The following is a 23513-nucleotide window of genomic DNA, read 5'->3' on the forward strand; positions in this document are numbered from 1 at the left end:
TTAGGAGGAGTAATGAGGTATATTAATATTTGTAGAGTTCCAATGTCATCTATGCTTTCTTTGCTTATGATGTTTAGTATCAAGAGTTTTATGGAGGAAGCATTAATAGGAGGGACAAGAAATTTTCTCCACCAGAAATAATTCTTCCCTAAGGGGATTTCTCTGATTTAAAAATAACAGAATTAAGGGAGGGACAAAAATATGAAAATTAGAGCAAAGTTTTTGCCTTCCCTAAAATTCTTTTCAAAGCCTCTTTGACATCTTTGTTTCTTAAAGAGTATATGAGTGGGTTCAACATGGGTGTAATGAGGGTATAACACACAGAAGCTACTTTACGCAGCTCAGGATTGTTGGGGGGAATAAGATACACAAAGAAGGCAGTTCCATAGAGCAAACTCACCACCCCAAGGTGGGAACCACAAGTAGAAAAGGCTTTCATTTGACCTTCAGCAGATCGGATCTTCAGGATGGTGGACACAATGTAAACATAAGATACCATGATGACTATCAGATTGGGCAGAATAATGATTCCTGCCAGGCTTAATGACACCATTCGATTGATGACAATGTTGGAACATGAGATCTTTTCAATCGAATGGGAGTCACAGTAAAAGTGGTCAATAACTCTAGAGGCACAGAAGGACAAAGTAAAGGTGATACTGACGAGGAGAATAGAGGTGACCCAGCCACAAAAGTAAGAACCAACCACAAGCTGGGTACAAAGTCGTCTTGACATGCGGACAGAATACTGTAGTGGGGAGCAAATGGCTACAAAGCGGTCATAGGCCATGGCTGCCAGAACAAAATCCTCTGCTACTATAAATATGACAAAGAAGAAAAATTGAACCACACAGCCCACAAAGGAAATGGACTTACTTGATGATAAGAAATTAGCCATGGCCTTCGGTGCCACAGCAGAGGAGTAGGAGAGATCAATGAAGGAGAGGTTGGCTAGGAAGAAATACATTGGTGTGTTCAGTCGGGGATCAGTCAGGATGATGACCAGGATGCCAACATTCCCCAAGACGATCATACTATAGACAAATAGGAAAACCAGGAAGAGAAAGATATGAAGTTCTGGGTGGACTGTGAAGCCTACCAAAATGAAGTCAGTCACCTCAGAGTGGTTGTTTGCTCCTCGGTCACCCATGGTGGAGACCTGCTAAGAAAAACAAGGCCAAGGTCAAGAAATCAAGAAAAGACTGCCAGGCATGAGTAAGTTTGAGGAATCATCTTTTCTCTAAGTCTATACAGATACAATCATCACCCATATTTTTGAACTAGGTTTAATTTTTTTTGGCAATTCTTTTTTTAATCATAAAGAAAACATTTTATTTGTCCTATTGTAGTACTTCAGTCTACATAACCTTCAGCCAAGTACTTCATTATGTCCTTTCTGGGGTGGAAACTAGTCTGTAACTTAGAGCTATTTCTGCAGTACTGAAAAGGTATATTATCTGCCCATGGCCACACAGCAAGGATGTATCAGAGGGAGAACCTGAATCCAGGCAGGGGCTGCTGGAGCTGGCTTCAGCCAGTTGTTAAATTTTTACACCTCCAAATCAGTAGTGCTACAAATCAGGGCTTGACTTATTATTTTGCTGATTGTCCAGATTTTTAAAAGTGACAAGGAAGGGGCAGCTAGGTGGCGCAGTGAGTAGAGCACCGGCTCTGGAGTCAGGAGGAATTTTGTTGAAATCCAGCCTGAGATACTTGACACACTTATTCCCTGTGTGACCTTGGGCAGGTCACTTAAACCCAATTGCCCTGTCTTACCCCCTCCAAAAACAAACAAAACAAAAAAGTGTCAAGGAAATATGAGCAATGAAGATTAAACCTAAAAGTGTATTGTGCATGCAATTTGTTTCTGCAGGGAGCCATTTTTTTAAGCATTTTGTAGCATATAACAGAATTCTGGTATTTCTGACTCCAAGGTCAGTCCTCTATTCACCATGCCACACTGCTTCTCTGTGGAGTAGCTAGGTTGCTCATTGCTAAGTGGTGCAGTGGATAGAGTTCTGGGCCTGGAATCAGAAGACTCATCCTCATGAGTTAAAATCTGGATTCAGACACTTACTAGCTGTGTGACCCTGGGCAAGTCACTTAACCCTGTTTACCTTAGTTTCCTCATCTGTAAAATGAACTGGAGAAGGAAATGGAAAACCACTCCAGTATCTTTGCCAGGAAAACCCCAAATGGGGCCAAGAAGAGTCAGACATGATTGAACAACATAAGGTGCTTAATAAATGCTTATTGATTGATCACTCAGTGATCACAATAAGTCAATCCCCTACCCGCCACCCAACACATTAATCTGTCTCTTCTGGGGCCAAGCAAACAAGACTTCTATGTAACAGTCCTTCTGGTATTTGAAGATTGGAATACTGCACCCATTAAATCTCCTGTTCTGCAGGCTAGATAGTCCCAGTTCCTTCAACTAATTCTTACATGGCATAGTCTCCTCTCCCATAAATTCCTTAAATGCCACCGTTTTTGTATATCCTCCAGTCTGTCAAAGTCCTTCCCAAAACAATCACAGTATATATCTCTGTGTAGACAGATTTAGAAAGAGGATGATCATTTGTCTCATTCTGGGCACTAACTGTCTACTCAAGTAGAGCCTAAAAGCAGTATGAAATTGAATTAACTTTTGCCTCCCACATCACTGTGGAGAATAAGCTTGGGCCCAAAGAATTCATGTAAATCAATACCTCTCCCTGCTCCTTTGAAGATACAAGGTCCATGTGTGTGAAACACTGCATGCAATATATATGTTTTCCATTTGTTCATTGGTTTTGCTTAATTTGTTTTACTCTTTTTAAAAAACGTTCTTTGTTTTAAGGGAGATTAAATTTATTTAAACTTAGATTTAAATATATTTAAATTTTTAGGGAGATTAATCTCTGGGAGATTAAAGAGGGAGAGACAGCTAATTAGTCAGTCAATAAATATTTATTAAGTGTCACTGTGTACCAGGCACTAACAGATGCTAGGGGAATATAAGCTACATAAAAACAAACAGCACCAATAATCATCTATTTTTTAATAAAAAAACTAAAAGAAGAAGCAATTCAAAAGATTACAGAAGACCCACTAGAGTCCTTCTGTATAATGTACTACCCAGAATGCTCACTATTATGAACACCCAAGAAATGTTGACAATAAAATCATTGAACTAGAGCATTTATTCAAAGTCTGGGAGCCTCACTATATTTGCGTGCCTTACATCAGAGGGCAATTATGTACATAAAATGATATCACCTATGTAAGGTATGTATTAAGCCATAAAAGAATAGAGGCTGGAGCTGTGATTTCATAAATATAGAGAAAATCTGCCTAAGGAAACATTTTTAATCAAAGCAAGTTGGCACCTCCTCAACAAATGATTGTCCTGGTGAGCTGCCTAGAATGCCAAAGAGGTTAATCAACTTGCCCAAAGTCACATAGCCAAGACGTGTCAGAGGAGGGAAGTGAACCTGCTCTTACTCCAAGGCCACTCTCTGGATGTACAAAAAATGGCAAAGGTAAACATTTCAAAAAAGAGAAGAATACCAGACACAGACTATTGAGGAATACCCACTTTGAGAAGGGGGAATGAAGATAAGAACCAGAAGAAGAGCAGTTCAAGGGGTAGAAGAAGAGTGCAATATTTATGAAGCCTAAAGAGAAGAGGGTATCTATAAACTGGTGTTAATCAAACCTCACCAAAAAATTGAAGAGATCAAAAAAGAAGAGGAGGGCTAAAACCAAAACACCATTGGATTTGGTAACTAGGGAGCCACTGCCGGCTTTTGGGAGAGCAATTTCAGTAGAGCAGTGGAGGCAGAGGCCAGATTTTCCAAGAGGCCATAAGGAGAGAATGTGTGCTATAATGGTGTAGCTAATAGGTTTAGACGACTCTTTCAAAATGATGGGCAAAGAAAGGCAGAAAAGAGATGAGATAGTCATTGCATGATTAGCATGGTCAACAGATGACTAAAAAAAAAAGTAAAAACACTGGGCATACCTGGACACATGTGTGTGCTGGATTCTTAAGCAAATTGTTAAATTTTAGGTATTTACACCTCAGAAATCAGCAAATACTACGAATCAAGACTTGATAGATTACTTATTATTTTATTGATGACTTAATAAAAAGGTGGAGAAAATTTTAATAATGCAGATTAAACCTAAAAATGCATACTATATACTTTTTTAGTGAGCTAATTGTTAAACTTCCACTAGCACTCTCCTTCCTGAGCAAGTTTGTAGGCAAATGGGAAGGAACAACTAGGGACAAAAATATTGAGATTGATGAGAGAGAGGGATGATTGCTGAAACCAGATCATTAGTTTGTGATGAGTAAGTCCTATTTCTAATGAAAGCAAGGCGATAGACTCTATGATTTCTCAAGTTTTTTTTTTTCTTCTGAAGATCAAAGGAAGGATTTAGCTTTTAGATAAGGGAGTACTGCAGACCATGTCCTAGTGCTGTGACTAAAAACAGCAGCTATCTAACAATTGTTTGTGACTGTTAATCATCTGAATGAAATGGAAAATGACACTTTTTAAAATTTTCTTACCTGAAAATGTTTCTTTTTCCTTCTCTTTGTCACTTTTGTAACTGCAGAACTCCAATGTGTTTTGGTGTTTGATTCCTAAAAGAGGTAGAAGTTTAAGGAGTTAATGATAGTCAAAATTACCCACATTAAGTGGTCATTTATACCAAATGCAGGCCTAAGAAATTCCCAATTACATCATCATGTCTTAGTTACAGGTCCTTCCCACTTTCCATATTTTCTCATAGTATCTCCTTTTTAATAGCTAGTCCCTTGAAAAAATTCTGAAAAGATGCTTCCCTTCTCAGCACCAAATATAGACCAGGAGATCTCAAAATTAGAAAATGTTAGATCTAAGAGAAACTTTAAAAATCACTTACCCCCATCATTTCATTTAACAGCTAAGGAAACTAAGATCCAGAAAAGATTCATGTATATGCCCTAGGTTGTTCAGGCAATAAGTGAAAAAATCCAAGACTCAAACCCAGATTTTCAGTTTCTTTTAGCCCCACTTTCCAAAAATACCAAAAACTCATAGCAATAATAAAACCTACTTCACAAGGTTGTTGTGGGTATTAAAGGGCCGGTGCAAATCTTAAAGCACTTGATCCATGTCTAATTAGTATACAAACCCAAAGTGGCTTCTGAATCATCAAGGAAGATGGTAGAGAATGTTAAAACTGAAAGTAGAGGGAGATTATTTAATCCAATCTCTTTGTCATTCCAGCCTTATGAACAATTTGCTAGAACTAAAATTAGGACAACTATAAAAACTGGAACCAGTATTCATGGAACCAAGCAATAAAGATGGAAGAAAACTCCCTGTCCTCCTTTCTGGGTAGTTTTTCAGTTGTCAGACTGAGGAGGCTGGAAAGATAATAGAAATTAACAGGGTCAAGTCATCTGTGAATGATTTGAAAGTTCCAAGATGATCTGTTAAGCAACATGGAATTGCGGTGGCTTTAATTGTCCTAAGTCTGATGTAACCTCTCCAGGTAATTGCAAGATGAATGCTGTTCTGAATTTTCTTGGAGGGGGTCCCTGGAGAGAAGGAGAAGAATAGGTCAATTATGGAAACATAACAAAGAGTAGGCACCAGGGCCATGATCCACAAGGAATCAAACTGAAGATAATAAGTGCTAGAGGACCACAAATTCTGGGAGAAATCAAAACAAAATACCTCAGTGAGGATAATTTATTCCCTTGTTGTGTCACCAATTTTCTTGTTGGCAAAAGGTGCTAGGTAATTCTCATCTCTCTCTGTCTCAACAGACATATCATCAGGCCAGTGATATAAGGGGATCTTGCCCACAAAAGAATAAAGTACTATCAACATTAATGATCATAATGATTCAGTAAACACTAATTACTTTTCAGAATCCAAATCATCAAAATGCTTCTGAATAATGAGGCTATGTATTTCTGGTAATTTTTTTAAAATTTTAAACTTAAATGCAAAATGAGAAAAACAAGGAAACAAACATTGCCATGTATATAGCAGGCCATAAGAGAGGATTCCACATAAAGCAAGACATTTCCATTTCAAGAAAGCCTGTATAATAAATACTACACATTGTTTTCAAAGCTGCCATGCTTTGCTTCCATGATGGTTTTCCTCTGTTCTCTTCAGTGTACTTTTTACTTTATTTTTCCCCTCTCTCCATGCCACCTAAAAGAAGGCTACAATTAATCATTGATATATACGTACATGCATATACACATACATATACATTCCTAAACATACACATATATGCACATATACACTGATACACACACTATAGATATATGTATACATATATATTTATTATTATATATTTATATATATTATATATATAATATATATTTTACATTATACATATTATATATAAATATATAACCATACTATGCTTATTTCCATCTTTCCTCTTTTTCTCAGAAGGTAGATAGCATCTTACTTCAAAGGCCCAAGTCTGTCTATGTTTTTCTAAATCAACCAGCTCATCGTTTCCTATACCATAGTAATATTCGAACCCAATCACATCCTATCTGAGAGACTGCCTATGAAAGTTCCACCCCCCCCCAATTTTCTTCATTGCTTCTACTCTTGGCTACATGGGTTTTATTTATGCAAGAAAATATTAATACAAAATAATCAAAATTATCCTTTTTGCAATTCAACAAAATTCACTCTTATAATATATTTTAAGGTCTGATACTGATGAAGCTACTTCCTTTACACCATTTTCCTGGTTTCTTTGCAGTTCCTGGCCTTTTGCTCTTCCAAATGAATTTGGTTATTATTTTATCTAACTTAGTAAAATAATTTAAGTAATATAATTGGGATTAAATTGAATAAATAGATTACCTAGGTAAGATTTTTGGCTTTACCCACCCATGAACAATAAATATTACTTCGATTACTTAGATATGAGTTTATTTGTATAAAAAGTGTTTTATATTTATATTCACATAATTACTGTATCTCTTTTTGCAGGTATATATGGAGGTATTTTATACTGTCAAGTTATTTTAAATAGTCTAAAAGAATATTGAATAATACTGTTGACTCAGTGTAGTTTCTCTATTTTCCACTTAATATTTTTTAACTTTAACTTTGTCTGAGATCATGATAACTATCCTTCCTTTTTTATATATAGAATTCTACTCCTGCCCTCTATTATGTCTTTTTTATGTATCTCTCATTTTTATAATGTTTCCTGAAAGCACATACTGTTGAATTCAAATTATTAATCAGCTGTCAATTTCCATTTTATGGGTAAATTGGTCCCATTCACATTCTAAGGTACAATCACTTGTCATATATTTTCCTCCTCTCTATTTTTCCTCACCATCTTTCTCACCCTATTTATTGTATCTCTCCTCACTTCTCTGCTTCTAGCAGCTACGTTGCCCTCCTATTCCTTAATCTACCCATCCCTCTAAAAGTCCCTCTCTCATCCTCTTCCCCAAAGTTATCGCCTTTCCCTCTTATTTCTTTCCGAATTTAGAAGACTTTTATACATTTACATATATACATAAATATTTCCATTTTTTTACCTACTGCTGATGAGAGTAAGGTTCCAGCACTACCTTCCTTCCTCCTTGTTAGCTTCTTCTATATCTGTTTTTCCTTTTAGACCTAATTTATATGAGATAATTACTTCTTTTTATCTCCCCCCAAATTTTTATTTTTATTGCTTTTAGAATCACAGCCTCATACTCGGTTCAGCCCAAACCTTTCTTTCAAACTACCAAAATAATGATGACAATCATAAGAGTATTTCTAATATTTTCACATAACGTGAAGTAAACAAATTGACCCTTTTGAATCTCTTATAATTGGTCTTTAATGTTTACCTTATATTGTTTATATTTGTATATGTCAAATTTTCATTTCTACCCTCCCACCCACTCCAAGATGGCATACATTCTGGTTGCCCCATTCCCCAGTCAGTCTTCCCTTCTGTCGCCTCACTCCCCCCATCCCCTTTTCCCTTCCTTTCTTGTAGGGCAAGATAAATTTCTATGTATCATTTCCTAGTTGCATGTAAAAACTTTTTTTTTGTTTGTTTTTGAACATCTGATTTTAAAACTTTGAGTTCCAAATTCTCTCCCCTCTTCCCTCCCCACCCACCCTCCCTAAGAAAGCAAGCAATTCAACATAGGCCACATGTGTATCATTATGTATCACCCTTCCACAATACTCATGTTGTGAAAGACTAACTATATTTTGCTCCTTCCTAACCTATTCCCTTTATTGAATTTTCTCCCTTGTCCCTTTTCAAAACTATTTGTTTTTGATTACCTGCTCCCCCTATCTGCCCTTCCTTCTATCATCCGCCCTTCTTTATCTTCTTTCTCCTTCTTTCTGTAGGATACGCAATTGAGTGTATATGCTATTCCTTCCTCAGGTCAAATCCGATGACAGCAAGATTCACTCATTCCCCCTCACCTGCCCCCTCTTCCCTTCCTACACAACTGCTTTTTCTTGCCACTTTTATGCAAGATAACTTACCCCATTCTATCTCTCCATTTCTCCCTCTTTCAGTATATTCCTCTCTCATCCCTTAATTTGATTTTATTTTTTTAAATATCATTCCTTCATATTCAACTCACCCTGTGGCTTCTGTCTATACATATATATATATATACATATATATATATATATATTCATATACATATACACATATATATATACACACACACATACACATATACATAAATACACACACACATATGTATATATATGCATATTCCCTTCAGCTACCCTAATACTGAGGTCTCATGAATCATACACATCATCTTTCCAAGTAGGAATGTAAACAAAACAGTTCAACTTTAGTAAGTCCGTTATAATTTCTCTTTCTTGTTTACCTTTTCATGCTTTTCTTAATTCTTGTGTTTGAAAGTCAAATTTTCTGTTTAGCTCTGGTCTTTTCACTGAGAAAGCTTGAAAGTCCTCTATTTTATTGAAAATCCATATTTTGCCTTGGAGCATGATACTCAGTTTTGCTGTGTAGGTGATTCTTGGTTTTAATACTAGCTCCGTTGACCTCCAGAATATTATATTCCAAGCCCTTCAATCCCTTAATGTAGAAGCTGCTAGATCTTGTATTACTCTGATTATGTTTCCACACTACTCAAATTGTTTCTTTCTGACTGCTTGTAGTATTTTCTCCATGACCTGGGAGCTCTGGAATTTGGCAACAAAATTCCTAGGAATTTTCTTTTTGGATCTTTTTGAGGAGGTGATCTGTGGATTTTCTCAATTTCTATTTTACCCTCTGGCTCTAGAATATCAGAGTCATTCTCCTTGATAATTTCTTGAAAGATGATATCTAGGCTCTTTTTTTGATCATGGCTTTCAGGTACTCCAATAATTTTTAAATTATCTCTCCTGGTTCTATTTTCCAGGTCAGTGATTTTTCCAATGAGATATTTCATGTTGCCTTCCATGTTTTCATTCCTTTGGTTCTGTTTTATAATATCTTGATTTCTCATAAAGTCACTAGCTTCCACTTGCTCCAATCTAATTTTTAAGGTAGTATTTTCTTCAGTGGTCTTTTGGACCTCCTTTTCCATTTGGCTAATTCTGTCTTTCAAGGCATTCTTCTCTTCATTGGCTTTTTGGAGCTCTTTTGCCATTTGACTTACTACATTTTAAGTTGTTGTTTTCCTTAGTATGTTTTTGGGTCTCCTTTAGCAAGTCATTGACTTGCTTTTCATGGTTTTCTCACATCATTCTCATTTCTCTTCCCAATTTTTCCTCTACTTCACTAACTTGTTTTTCTAAATCCTTTTTGAGCTCTTCCATGGCCTGAGACCAGTTCATGTTTTTCTTGGAGGCTTTTGATATAGGCTCTTTGGCTTTGTTGACTTCTTCTGGCTGTATGTTTTGTCTTCTTTGTCACCAAATAAAGATTCCAAAGTCTGAGACTGAATCTGAGTATGTTTTTGCTGCCTGGCCATGTTCCCAGCCAACGTACTTGACCCTTGAGTTTTTCATCGTGGTATGACTGCTTGTAGAGTAAAGAGTCTTTTGTTCCAAGCTTGAGGGGATGTGCTGTTGATTTCAGAGCTATTTCTATACAGCCAGCTCTACCACACCAACACTCCTCCTTCCCCAAGAACCGCCAACCAGGACCTGACTCAGATCTTAAACAGGTTTGCACTCCTGCTCTGATCAGCCACTTAATTCCTCCCACCAGGTGGGCCTGGGGCCAGAAACAATTGTAGCTGTATTTCTGTAGCTGCACCACCCCCGCTGCTCCCGGGGCAGTGGCCAAACTCCTTCCACTCTGTCCCCTGCAGCTTTTCCCACTAATCTTCTCTGTTGTCCTTGGTGTTTGTGGATTGAGAAGTCTGGAAACTGCCACAGCTCACTGATTCAGGGCGCTAGGGCCTGTTCCGCCTGGCTCCTGGTGTGGTTGGTCCTGCCGCTGCCCATGCTGGGCTCCCTTCCCCTCCGCTCCCAGCTCTGTGCTCGATAGACCTCACCCAGCAACCATCCAGGTTGTCCTGGGCTGGGGCCCTGTCTCCTTCTGCTATTTTGTGTGTTCTACAATTCTAGAATTTGTTCAGAGACATTTTTAATAGGTTTTTGGAGGGACCTGGCAGGGAGCTCATGCAATTCCCTGCTTTCCAGCAGCCATCTTGGTTCCACCCTGCCTGTATATTGTTGTACCCATGTAAATTGTTTTTCTGGTTCTTCTTACTTCACTTTGCATCAGTTGATATGTCGCTAGTCTTCATGCTTGTCATTTCTTTCATTGCAACAATATTATGTTGTATTCCTGTATCATAATTTATGTAGACATTTCTCAATCAATTGATATTGTGTTTGGTTTTAGCTGCTACAAAAAGTACTGCTATAAGTATTTTCTTGCATATTGGACATTTCTTTCTATCTTTGACATCCTTGGGGAATGGACCTAACCATGAGACCTCTGGCTCAATCAATCAATCAATCAACAAGCATTTTTAAAAAACTTAATCTGCAATAGGCACAGTGACAGTGATGCAAAGAAAGGGAGAAGAAAGCTCCTACCCTCAAGGAACTTACCTTTCAATGGAGGAGAAAACATGAGAACTCTTTTCCCCAGTGAGTGTACATTCTAATAGGGGAGAAAACATGAAAGTTTCCACTCTCAATAATCCTACATTCTAATGGTGGAGAAAATATAAAAGCTTTTGCTCTCAATGCATTCTAACATCATACATTCTAAGAAAACACCACCATGGGACTCAGAGGGAAGGTTAAGACTAGGCAAATCCTCCTGCAGATGGTAGGATTTGTGCTCAATCTTGAAGGAAGCCAGTGAAACAAAGAGGCAGATGTAAGAGAACAAAGCATTCTAGGCTCACCAAGAGCCAAGACAGAGGTACACAGAGAGCAGATGGAGTGTCATGTTTGAGCAATTACAGATAGGCCAGTATAGCTAAATCCTTGTGTGTGGAGAGGAGTAACATGTAATAAATCTAGAAAAAAAAGAGAGGGGCAAAGTTCTGAACAGCTTTAAATGCCCCAAACAGGACACTACATTTAATCCTGAAGGTAATAGAGAGCTACTGGGGTTCAATGGGTCAGTGACATGGTCATGGTTGAGAAAAATCACATTGGCACCAGAATAAAAGATTGATTGTAGTAAGGAGAGACTTGAGACAGAGTGAATAGTTAGAAAGTTATTGTAGCAGTCCAGGTGAGAGGTGATGAGGGCCTTAAACAGAGTTGTGGCTGCATTCATGGGGAGAAGGGAATATATACAGGAAAGATGCTGAGAAGGTAGAAATGACAATATTTGGTAATGGTTTAGATAGACGTAGTGAGTTAGAGTGAGGAGTAAAGGACAATACAGAGGTTGTGGGTCTGGGTGACTGGAAGATGGTAGTGTCCTCCACAGAGATAAATAAGGTCAAAAGGTATGGTTCTTCTAGTCACTTTCTAAGCATATCTCCAGATTGGATTCCAAAATGGTTGAACCAATTCACATTTCCATATCAATATAGTAGTCTGTAGGAAGAGAATTCTTAACCAAATTGAGGATAGAGAGGATGATAAAGAGAAAATAGATCATTTCTTTATTATCCTTAATAGTATTTTCCCCCCAATTACATGTAAAGGCAGTTTTCAACATTCACTTTTAAAAGATTTTGAGATTCAATTTTTTTTCCTCTCTCCTCTCCCTTCTCCTGAAGACAGCATGTAATCTGACATAGGCTACACATGCATAATCATATTAAACAAATTTCCCCACTAGTCATGTGGTGAAAGTAGAATCAGAACAAAAGGGGAAAACCATGAGAAAAAAAAATGGAGACAAAATAGTGTGCTTAGATCTCCAATTAGACTTCATAGTTTTTACTCTTGATGCAGATATTTCATCTTGTGTCCTTTGAAATTGTCTTAGATCAAGGAGGAGCCAAGATGGAGGCTTGAAAACAGGGACTTGCTTGAGCTCTCCCCAAATCCCTCCAAACCCTTGTAAAAATGACTCTAAACAAATTCTAGGGGTACAGAACCCACAAAATGACAGAGTGAAAGTAGTCTCCAGCCCAAGATTCCCTGGATGGTCACTGGGAAGGGTCTATTGCACTATGCTGGGAGCAGAGCACAGCCCAAATTAGGCTGTGCCAGGACAGACCAGACGAGAAGAAACTGGGCAGAGCATGACTCAAGGCTCTGAATCACTTAGCTGTGGTAGTTTCCAGACTTCTCAACTCACGAACACCAAAAACCATGGATAAGGTAAATGGAAAAACTGTTGAACCTGGGTGAGAGAAGTGCATGGTTTGGCCCTTGCCCCGGAGCAGTGGAGGTGGATGCAGCTGCATTTCTGGTGTCTACTTCTGGCATTCCAGGCCCTAAAGACAACAGGGGGAATCAGGCAGCTGATTAGAGCAGGAGTGCAGGGATCTCTTTGCTGGTGCTGAGGCAGCATTCTCTTATTTTGCCCAGCTGGGTCTGAGTCGCAGTCCTGGTTGGCAGTCCTTCTGGAAGGAGGAGTGCTAGTGTGAAAGAGCTTCCAGTGACTGTGGAGAGGGAGTCTTCTTGGTAGTAACATGGCAGAGAGGAGTGCTTGCACTCACAGACCACAACACAGGCCAAGAGAGGAGATTCATACCACCTCAGAATAGAAGCAGCTCTGAAAACAGCAGCACAAAACCCCTGAAGATTGGGACAGAGTATTCTCCACTCTAGAAGCAGTCATACCTTGACAAAGAGCTCAAAAGTCAAGTAATTTGCTGTGGAAATGAAGAGGCAGCATAAAAGGACTGAGACAATAGAATCTTTCTTTGGTGACAAAGAAGTTCAAAACATACAGCCAGAAGAAATCATCAAAGTTAAAGATCCTACATCAAAAGCCTCCAAAGAAAAATATGAATTGGTCTCAGGCCATGGAAGGGCTCAAAAAGGATTTGAAAAATCAAGTAAAACAAATAGAGGAAATACTGGGAAAAGAAATGAGAGTGATACAAGAAAATCATGAAAATCAAGTCAATGACCCACGAGACCCAAAAAAATACTGATGATAATAACCACTTAAAAAATAGACTAAGGCACATGGCAAAAATGCTCCAAAAAGCCAATGAATAGAAGAATGCCTTAAAAGGTAGAATTAGCCAAATGGAAAAAGAGGTCCAAAAGACCGCTGAAGAAAATATTGCATTAAAAATTGGAATGCTGGGGGGGAGTGAAGATGGGGGCTGGAAAGCAGGGACTTGCTTAAGCTCCCCTCCAGGTCCCTCAAAACCCCTATAAAAATGGCTCTGAACAAATTCTAGAACTAAAGAACCCACAAAATAGCAGAGGGAAGAAGGGCTCCAGCCCAAGGCAGCCTGGATGGTCACTGGGAAGGGTCTATCACATGGAGCTGAGAGTGGAGTGGAGCAGAGCCCAGCATTGGCCACACCGGGACTAACCATACTGGTACCCAGGCAGAACAGGCATAGCACCCAGAATCAGTGAGCTGTGGCAGCTACCAGACTTCTCAACCCACAAACACCAAAGACAACAGAGAAGGTTAGTGGGAAAAGCTGCTGGGACAGAGTGAAAGGTGTTCGTGTTTGGCCACCACCCCAGGAGTAGCAGAGGTGGTGCAGCTCTGAGGCTGCTTCCAGAGCTATAGCTGCAGTTGCTTCTGCCCCAGGCCGACCTGGTGAGAGGAATTAAGAGGCAGATTAGAGCAGGAGTGCAAAGCCTGCTTTGCCCTGCCTACATCTGGGCTGCAATCCTGGTTGGTGGTTCTTGGGGGAGAAGGAATGTTGCTGTGGCAGAGCTTGCTGTGTAGAAGTAGCTCTGAAAACAGCAATGCAGCCTCAAGCTTGGGACAAAGTACTCTCTACTCTACAAGCAGTCGTACCCCAACAAAAAGCTCAAGGGTCAAGCAGTTGGCTGAGAACATGAATAGGCAGCAAAAAACTGTCTCAGATTCAGACTCAGACTTTGGAATCTTTTTCTGGTGGCAAAGAGGACCAAAGCATACAGCCAGGAGAAGTCAACAAAGTCAAAAAGTCTACATCAAAAGCCTCTAAGAAAAATATGAATTGGTCTCAGGCCATGGAAGAGCTCCAAAAGAATTTGGAAAAACAAGTAAGAGAAGTAGAGGAAAAATTGTGAAAAGAAATGAGAGTGATGTGAGAGAACCATGAAAAACAAGTCAATGACTTGCTAGAGCAGACCCAAAAAATACTGAAGAAAATAACACCTTAAAAATTAAATAAACTCAAATGGCAAAAGCACTCCAAATAGCCAATGAGAAGAAGAAGGCCTTGAAAGGTAGAATTAGCCAAATGGAAAAGGAGGTCCAGAAGACAACTGAAGAAAATACCACCTTAAAAATTAGATTGGAGCAAGTGGATGCTAGTGACTTTATGAGAAATCAAGATATTATAAAACAGAATCAAAGGAATGAAAAAGTGGAAGACAATGTGAAAAATCTCATTGGAAAAACCACTGACCTGAAAAATAGATCCAGGAGAGATAATTTAAAAACTATTGGACTACCTGAAAGCCATGATCAAGAAAAAAGAGCCAAGATATCATCTTTCAAGAAATTATCAAGGAGAACTGCCCTGATATTCTAGAGCCAGAGAATAAAATAGAAATTGAAGGAATCCACCGATCACCTCCTGAAAAAGATCCTAAGAAGAAAACTCCTAGGAATATTGTCACCAAATTCCAGAGCTCCTTGATCAAGAAGAAAATACTTTAAGCAGCCAGAAAGAAATAATTTGAGTACTGTGGAAACACAATCAGGATAACACAAGATCTAGCAGCTTCTACATTAAGGAATCAAAGGGCTTGGAATATGATATTCCACAGGTCAATGGAGCTAGGATTAAAACCAAGAATCACCTACCCAACAAAACTGAGTATAATGCTCCAAGGCAAAATATCGACTTTCAATAAATAGAGGACCAAGTTTCAGAGACATAATCAGGACAAAACAAGATCTAGCAGCTTCTACATTAAGGGATCGAGGGCTTGAAATATGATCTTCCAGAGGTCAAAGGAGCTAGCATTAAAACCAAGAAGCACCTACTGAGTATAATACTTCCAGGTAAAATGTGGATTTTCAATGAAATAGAGGGCTTTCAAGCATTCTTGATGGAAAAACCAGAGCTGAATAGAAAATTTGACTTTCAAACACAAGAATCAAGAGAAGCATGAAAAGGTAAACAAGAAAGAGAAATCATAAGGGACTTACTAAAGTTGAACAATTTTGTTTACTTTCCTACACGGAGAGATGATATTTGTAACTCATGAGACCTTTCTCAGTATTAGGGTAGTTGAAGGGAATATACATATATATATATATATATATAGACAGAGGGCACGGTGAGTTGAATATGAAGGGATGATATCTAAAAAAATAAATTTTAGGAGTTAGAGAGGAATATATAAGGAGAAGGAGAAAGAGAGAGATAGAATGAAGTTAATTATCTCACATAAAAGTGGCAAGAAAAAGCTGTTATAATGGAAGGGAAGAGGGGGTAGGTGAAACGGAACGAGGGTTCTGTGGGGGGTTATATTAGGAAGACAGAATTTATGATTTCAAAGAGAATCTCATATGTGCCTAAATGGTCCAGAACAGCAGGATATAAGGAATTCTCTAGGCAGAAGGCAGGAGAACTAAAGCATGTATTTACCCTCCACAGTAACAAGCCCGCAAACCTGCATCCTCATTTTGATATTTTCATCAAAAGCTTCCAGGCCCAATAAGTCCGCCTCACAAGGGTAACCAGAAGGCCACAGAGAAGTGAGATAGTATAAGGAACGATCATATACATGCTTCCCCTCTACGATAAGAAGATTACCCACTGGCCTCCAGTCCTGGCTCAGCAGTTGAGTGAGGGTCAGATCTGCTACCGGCAGCTCAGCTTCGCCTGTAGGCGTCTCTGGCTCCAACCAGAAAAGGAAAAGGGGATCTTCAAGCTATCCTCTCCCCTCTTATAGAGTTTTTGACATGAATGACCAGGGCCAATTGGTTCTTGAGTTGGCCCCTCCCCTTAGCATAGACATTAACACCTCCCCTCAGCCAGCCCCATGACTCATCACACAGGAAGTTCTCTGCTTCCTGGCATGCTCTCTGGGCTTCCTGCCCTGGAAGAGCAAGCCACAGCATCCAGAGGCTCAATGAGGTAAGCTGAGTCATTCAAAGAAAACAAAGGCCATTCTGGTTACAGGGGTGGGGGGAGAATACAGATGGGGAGAAAATTTGTAACTCAAAATCTTGTGGAAATGAATGTTGAAAACTAAAAATAAATTAAAAAAAAAGAAATTGTCTTAGATCATTGTGTTAGTGAGAAGAGGAAGTCTGTAAGAGTTGGTCATCGCACAGTGTTGCTGTTACTGTGTACAGTGTTGTGGTTCTGCTCACTTCACTCAGCATTAGTTCATGTAAGTCTTTCCAGATTTTTTGAAATTCACATGCTTATCATTTCTTATACCACTACATTTATACACCACAACTTGTTTAGCAATTCCCCAATTGATGGGCATGCCCTCAATTTCCAATTCTTTGCCATCACAAAAAGAGCTGCTATAAATATTTTTGTACATTTGGGTCCTTTCCCCTTTTTATGATGTCTTTTGGATGCAGACCTAGTAGTGGGGTTGCTGGGTTAAAGGGTATGCACAGTTTTATAGCCCTTTGGGCATAGTTCCAAAATGCTCTCCAGAATGGTTGAATTAGTTCGCAACTCCACCAATAATGCTTTAGTGTCCCAATTTTCTCACATCTCCTCCAGCATTTATTATTTTCCTGTTTTGTCGTGTTAGCCAACCTGATAGGTGTGATGTGGCACTCAGAGATGTTTCAATTTGCATTTTTCTCATCAAAACTGATTTAAAGCATTTTATTCATATGACTAAAGACAGCTTTAATTTTAATTTAATTTAACTTCTTCCTCTGAAAATTGTTGTATCGTCTGACCTCTAAAAACTTTCTCAGCTTTATGTTTCTCTTCTAAACTTGTTTGAAATGACTTTGTTTGGGAGCCAAGATGGCGGCTGGAAAGCAGGGACTAGCGTGAGCTCCCCTCCGAGTCCCTCCAAAAACCTATAGAAAATGGCTCTGAACCAATTCTAGAACTGCAGAACCCACAAAATAGCAGAGGGAAGTAGGGATCCAGCTCAGGACAGCCTGGATGGTCTCTGGGTGAGGTCTATCCTGCATGGAGCTGGGAGCAGAGCGGAGCGGAGCAGAGCAGAGCCCAGTATGGGCGGCCCGGACCAACCAGACCAGGAGCCAGGCTGAGTCAGTGAGCTGCAGCAGTTACCAGACTTCTCAACCCACAAACACCAAAGACAACAGAGAAGGTTAGTGGGAAAAGCTGCGGGAGTGGAAGGAATTCACGGTTCGGCTACTTCCCAGGGGCAGCGGAAGTGGGGCAGCTACAAAAGTACAGCTGCAGTTGCTTTCAGCCCCAGGCCCACCTGGTGGGAGGAATTAAGTGGCGGATCAGAGCAGGAGTGTGGCCTGCTGAAGATCTAAGTCCAGTCCAGGTTGGGGGTTCTTGGGGAAGGAGGAGTGGTGGTGTGGCAGAGCTGGCGCATCCCCCCAAGCGTGGAACATAGAACTCTTTAGTCTGCAAGCAGTCATACCCCACTGAAAAACTCAAGGGTTAAGTTAGTTGGCTGGTAATATGGCCAGGCAGCAAAAATGCACCTAGATTCAGTCTCAGACTTTGGAATCTTACTTTGGTGACAAAGAAGACCAAAACATACAGCCAGAAGAAGTCAACAAAATCAAAGAGCCTGCAACAAAAGCCTCCAAGAAAAACATGAACTGGTCTCAGGCCATGGAAGAGCTCAAAAAGGATTTGGAAAAGCAAGTTAGAGAAGTAGAGGAAAAATTGGGAAGAGAAATGAGAAGGATGCGAGAAAACCATGAAAAACAAGTCAATGACTTGCTAAAGGAGACCCAAAAAATATTAAAAAGTACACCGAAGAAAACAACACCTTAAAAAGTAGACTAACTCAAATGGCAAAAGAGTTCCAAAGAATCAATGAGGAGAAGAATGCCTTGAAAGGTGGAATTAGCCAGATGGAAAAGGAGGTCCAAAAGACCACTCAAGAAAATGCTACCTTAAAAATTAGATTGGAGCAAGTGGAAGCTAATGACTTTATGAGAAATCAAGATATTATAAAACAGAACCAAAGGAATGAAAAAATGGAAGACAAACTCATTGGAAAAACCACTGACCTGGAAAATAGATCCAGGAGAGATAATTTAAAAATTATTGGACTACCTGAAAGCCATGATCAAAAAAAGAGCCTAGATATCATCTTTCAAGAAATTATCAAGGAGAACTGCCCTGATATTCTAGAGCCACGGGGCAAAATAGAAATTGAAAGAATCCACTGATCGCCTCCTCAAATAGATCCCAAAAAGAAATCTCCTAGGAATATTGTCACCAAATACCAGAGCTCCCAGATCAAGGAGAAAATACTGCAAGCAGCCAGAAAGAAACAATTTGAGTATTGTGGAAACACAATCAGAATAACCCAAGATCTAGCAGCTTCTACATTAAGAGATCGAAGGGCTTGGAATACGATATTCCGAGGTCAATGGAGCTAGGATTAAAACCTAGAATCACCTACACAGCAAAACTGAGTATCATGCTCCAAGGCAAAATATGGATTTTCAATAAAATAGAGGACTTTCAAGCTTTCTCAGTGAAAAGACCAGAGCTGAATAGAAAATTTGACTTTCAGACACAAGAATCAAGAGAAGCATGAAAAGGTAATCAAGAAAAAGGAGAAGAAAAAGAAATTGCAAGGGACTTACTAAAGTCAAACTGTTTTGTTTATATTCCTACATGGAGAGATGATGTATATGATTCACAAGACCTCAGTATTAGGGTAGCTGAAGGGAATATGCATATTTTATATATATATATATATATAGATAGATAGATAGATAGATAGATATAGATATATATAGATATAGATATATATGTTTGTGTATATATACGTATATGTGTGTATGTATGTATATATGTATGTGTATAAATATTTATATATATATATAGAGAGAGAGAGAGTGGGCACAGGGTGAGTTGAAGATGAAGGGAAGATATCTAAAAGAAATAAAATAAAATTAGGGCATGAGAGAGGAATATGTTGAGAGAGGGAGATAGGGAGAGATAAAATGGGGTAAATTATCTCACATAAAAGTGGCAAGAAAAAGCAGTTCTGTAGGAAGAGAAGAGAAGTTAGGTGAGGGGGAATGAGTGAATCTTGCTCTCATCAGATTTGACCTGAGGAGGGAATACCATACATACTCAATTGGGTATCTTACCCCACAGGAAAAAAAGAGGAAGAAGATAAAAAGGGGGGTATGATAGAAGGGAGGGCAGATGGGGGTGGAGGTAATCAAAACCAAACACTTTCGAAAGCAGACAAGGTCAAGGGAGAAAATTCAATAAAGGGGGATAGGCTAGGAAGGAGCAAAATATAGTTAGTTTTTCACAACATGAGTATTGTGGAAGGGTTATACATAATGAAACACATGTGGCCTATGTTGAATTTCTTGACTTCTTAGGGAGGGTGGGTGGGAAGGGAGGAGGGTAGAGAATTTGGAACTCAAAGCTTTAAAAATAGATGTTAAAAAAAAAAAACAAAAAAAAGCAAAAAAAAAGTTTTTGCATGCAACTAGAAAATAAGATACACAGGCAACAGGGCGTAGAAATTTATCTTGCCCTACAAGAAAGAAAGGGAAAAGGGGATGGGAGGAGAGTGGGGTGACAGACGGGAGGGCTGACTGGGGAACAGGGCAACCAGAATATACACGATCTTGGAGTGGAAGGGAGGGTAGAAATGGGGAGGAAATTTTTAATTCAAACTCCTGTGAAAATCAATGCTGAAAACTAAATATATTGAATAAAAAACATTAAAAAAAGAAATGATTTTGTTTGTGCAAAAGTTTTTAAGTTTAATATGATAAAAAATACCCATATTGCATGTCATAATGTTCTCTGTCTCTTGTTCGGTCATTAATTTTTCCCTCCTCCATAGATCTGGCAAGTTAAGTATGCCTTGCTCTCCTAATTTGCTTATGGCATCTCCCTTTATGTCTAAATCTTGTACCCCCATATAGATTATTTCAGCTACATAAAATTTAACAGTTTTTGCACGAACAGTATCAGTGCACCTAGGATAATAAGAGAAACTGTCAATTGTCAAGAAAATCTTTGTTATCATGTATGCCTGATGAAAATGTATATAACTGGAAGACATGCCTAAGCACTTTCTCAAATGAAGGTTTTTTGTGGAGTTTTCACAAAGTTCATTTCTTGATCCAGGGCCAGCTTAAGTCCCTAGTCAGCTCTCTTCTCTGCTGCCATGTATCATGCTTTTTGAAACTGCTTCCAGACTCGAATGCCTGTCTCTTTGAATTCATGTCTATACGGAGTATGTCTGTCTCTTCTCTCAACCGTGCCTGATACTTTCTAAAAGTGATTCTCCAGTTGCTTGATTTCAGGTCTTTTTCCAGGTGAGTAATTACATTCCTAGATACCTACTCCTTATATATTAGGTTCACCATGACTTCCAATTTGTATACATTATAGAATTCCTGACCTATACCTTTCACTAATGTTAGTTTTAACCTCACCTTTAGAAATACATAGTCTCTGTTGGGGTTATAACCAAAGGTAACTTAACCAGCAAAGCTAAGTGTAATCCTGAATGAAAAAAAGGATATTTAATGAATTGAAAAACTTTCAGGTTTTTGTGACAAAACTCCAGATCTTAAGGGAAAGTTTGACATATATAAATACCAGCAATATAATGTAAACCTTAAAAGGACTCAAAAAGGTCAATTTGTTTACTTCATGTTATGTGAAAATATTAGAAATACTCTTATGATTGTCATCATTATTTGGATAGTTTGAAAGAAAGGCTTGGGCTGAACTGAGTATGATCCTGTGATTCTAAAAGCAATAAAACTGTTGGGAGAGATGAAAAGTAATTATTTCATAGAAATGAGTCATAAAAGGAAAAACTGATACAGAAGAAGCTAGCAGGAGGGAAGGCAGGTAGTGCTGGAACATTACTCTCATCAGCAAAAGGATAAAAAAAAGGATATATATATATGTATTTGCATATGTATGTATACACACATATATGTATGTATATATGTATACATATATATATATATGTATGTATGTATGTATTATAAAATCAGAAAGAAATAAGAGGGCAAGGGAATAGGTTTGGGGGATAGGATGAGGGAGAGACTTTTAGATGGATGGGTTTGTTAGGGAATAGGAGGGCAAGGTAGCCACTAGAAGCAGAGGAGTGAGGAGAGATACAATAAATCAGGTGAAAAGGATGGTGAGGAAAAATAGGAAGGAGAAAAATATACAACAAGTATTTGTACCTTAGAATGTGAATGGGACCAATTCACCCATAAAACAGAAATGGATAGCAGATTAAAAATTTGAATTCAACAGTGTGTGCTTTCAGGAAACATTATAAAAATGAGAGATATGCAAGAAGATATAATAAAGGGCAGGAGTAGAATTCTGTATATTAAAAAGCAAGGATAGTTATCATGATCTCAGACAAAGTTAAACTTAAAAAAGAATAAGTGAAAAATAGAGAAACTACACTATGCATCAACAATATTATTCAGTATACTTTTAGACCATTTAAAATACCTAGACAGTATAAAATACCTCCATGTATACCTGCCAAAAGAGACACAAGAATTATATGAACATAAATATAAAACATTTTTTATACAAATAAACTCAGATCTAAGTAATCGAAGTAATATTTATTATTCATGGGTGGGTAAAGCCAAAATAATTTTTAAAGTGAAATTTTGCCTAAGTAATCTATTTATTCAATTTTCTCCCAATTATATTACTTAAATTATTTTACTAAGTTAGAAAAAATAATAACCAATTTCATTTGGAAGAGCAAAAGTTCAGGAACTTCAAAGAAACCAGGAAAATGGTGTAAAGGAAGTAGATTCATCAGTATCAGACCTTAAACTATATTATAAGGGACAACTTTTTTGAAGTGTAAAAAGTATAATTTTGATTATTTTGTATTAAAATCTTTTGATATAAGTAAAGCCCATGAAGCCAAGAAAAAAGGAATGCAGAAAATTTGGGGGGTGGGGTGGAACTTTCATAGGCAGTCTTTCAGATAGGATGTGATTGGCTTCAAATATTGCTATGGTATAGGAAATGATGAGCTGGTTGATTTAAAAAAAAAAACATGGAAAGACTTGGACCTTTGAAGTAAGATGCTATCTACCTTCACAGAAAAAGAGGAATGGTGGAAATAAGCATAGTATGGTGTTATATATGTGTGTGTATGAGTGTATATACAAGTATATTTATGAATATATATGTATGTACGTGTATATCCATGTGCATATTAATGCTTAATTGTAGCCTTCTTTTAGGTGGTGGGGAGAGAGGGGAAAAATAAAGTAAAAAGTGCACTGGAGAGAACAGAGGAAAACCAACAAGGAAGCAAAGCTGGGTAGCTTTGAAAACAATGTGTAGTATTTATTATACAGGTTTTCTTGAAATGGAAAATGTCTTGCTTTACATTGAATCCTCTCTTATGGCCTGCTATATACATGGCAATGTTTGTTTCTTTGTTTGCTTTTATCGTTTTGTATTTAAGTTTAAAATTTTTAAAAGTTACCAAAAATACATTGCCTTATTTTTCTTAAGCATTTTGATTATTTGTATTCTGAAAATTAATTAGTATTTACTGCATCTTTATGATCATTAATTTTGATAGCACTTTATTCTTTGGTGGGTAAGATCCCTTTATATCATTGGCCTGGTGACATGTCTGTTGAGATAGAGGGAGATGGGAATTACCTAGCACCTTTTGCCAACAAGAAAATTGGTGACACAACAAGGGAATAAATTATCCTCACTGAGGTATTTTATTTTGGTTTCTCCTAGAATTTGTGGTCCTCTAGCACTTATTATCTTCAGTTTGCTTCCTTATGAGTCATGA

At 38.2% G+C, this 23513-nt stretch overlaps 1 protein-coding gene across 1 annotated transcript; it reads right to left on the reverse strand.

Annotated features, from left to right (window-relative positions):
- Positions 1-208: 208 nt before the first annotated feature.
- Positions 209-1171, reverse strand: LOC118849604 (olfactory receptor 9K2-like). Its single transcript, XM_036758522.1, has one exon. It carries the CDS (start codon positions 1148-1150, stop codon positions 209-211), a length of 942 nt encoding a protein of 313 aa, XP_036614417.1. The 5' UTR covers positions 1151-1171.
- Between the last annotated feature and the right edge of the window lie 22342 nt (positions 1172-23513).

This window comes from Trichosurus vulpecula, chromosome 5, assembly GCF_011100635.1.
Source record: "Trichosurus vulpecula isolate mTriVul1 chromosome 5, mTriVul1.pri, whole genome shotgun sequence".
NCBI lineage: Eukaryota > Metazoa > Chordata > Mammalia > Diprotodontia > Phalangeridae > Trichosurus > Trichosurus vulpecula.

Excerpts from the sequence above, each read along its gene's own strand:
- LOC118849604 (XM_036758522.1), bottom strand. The coding sequence starts at position 1,150 with ATGGGTGACCGAGGAGCAAACAACCACTCTGAGGTGACTGACTTCATT.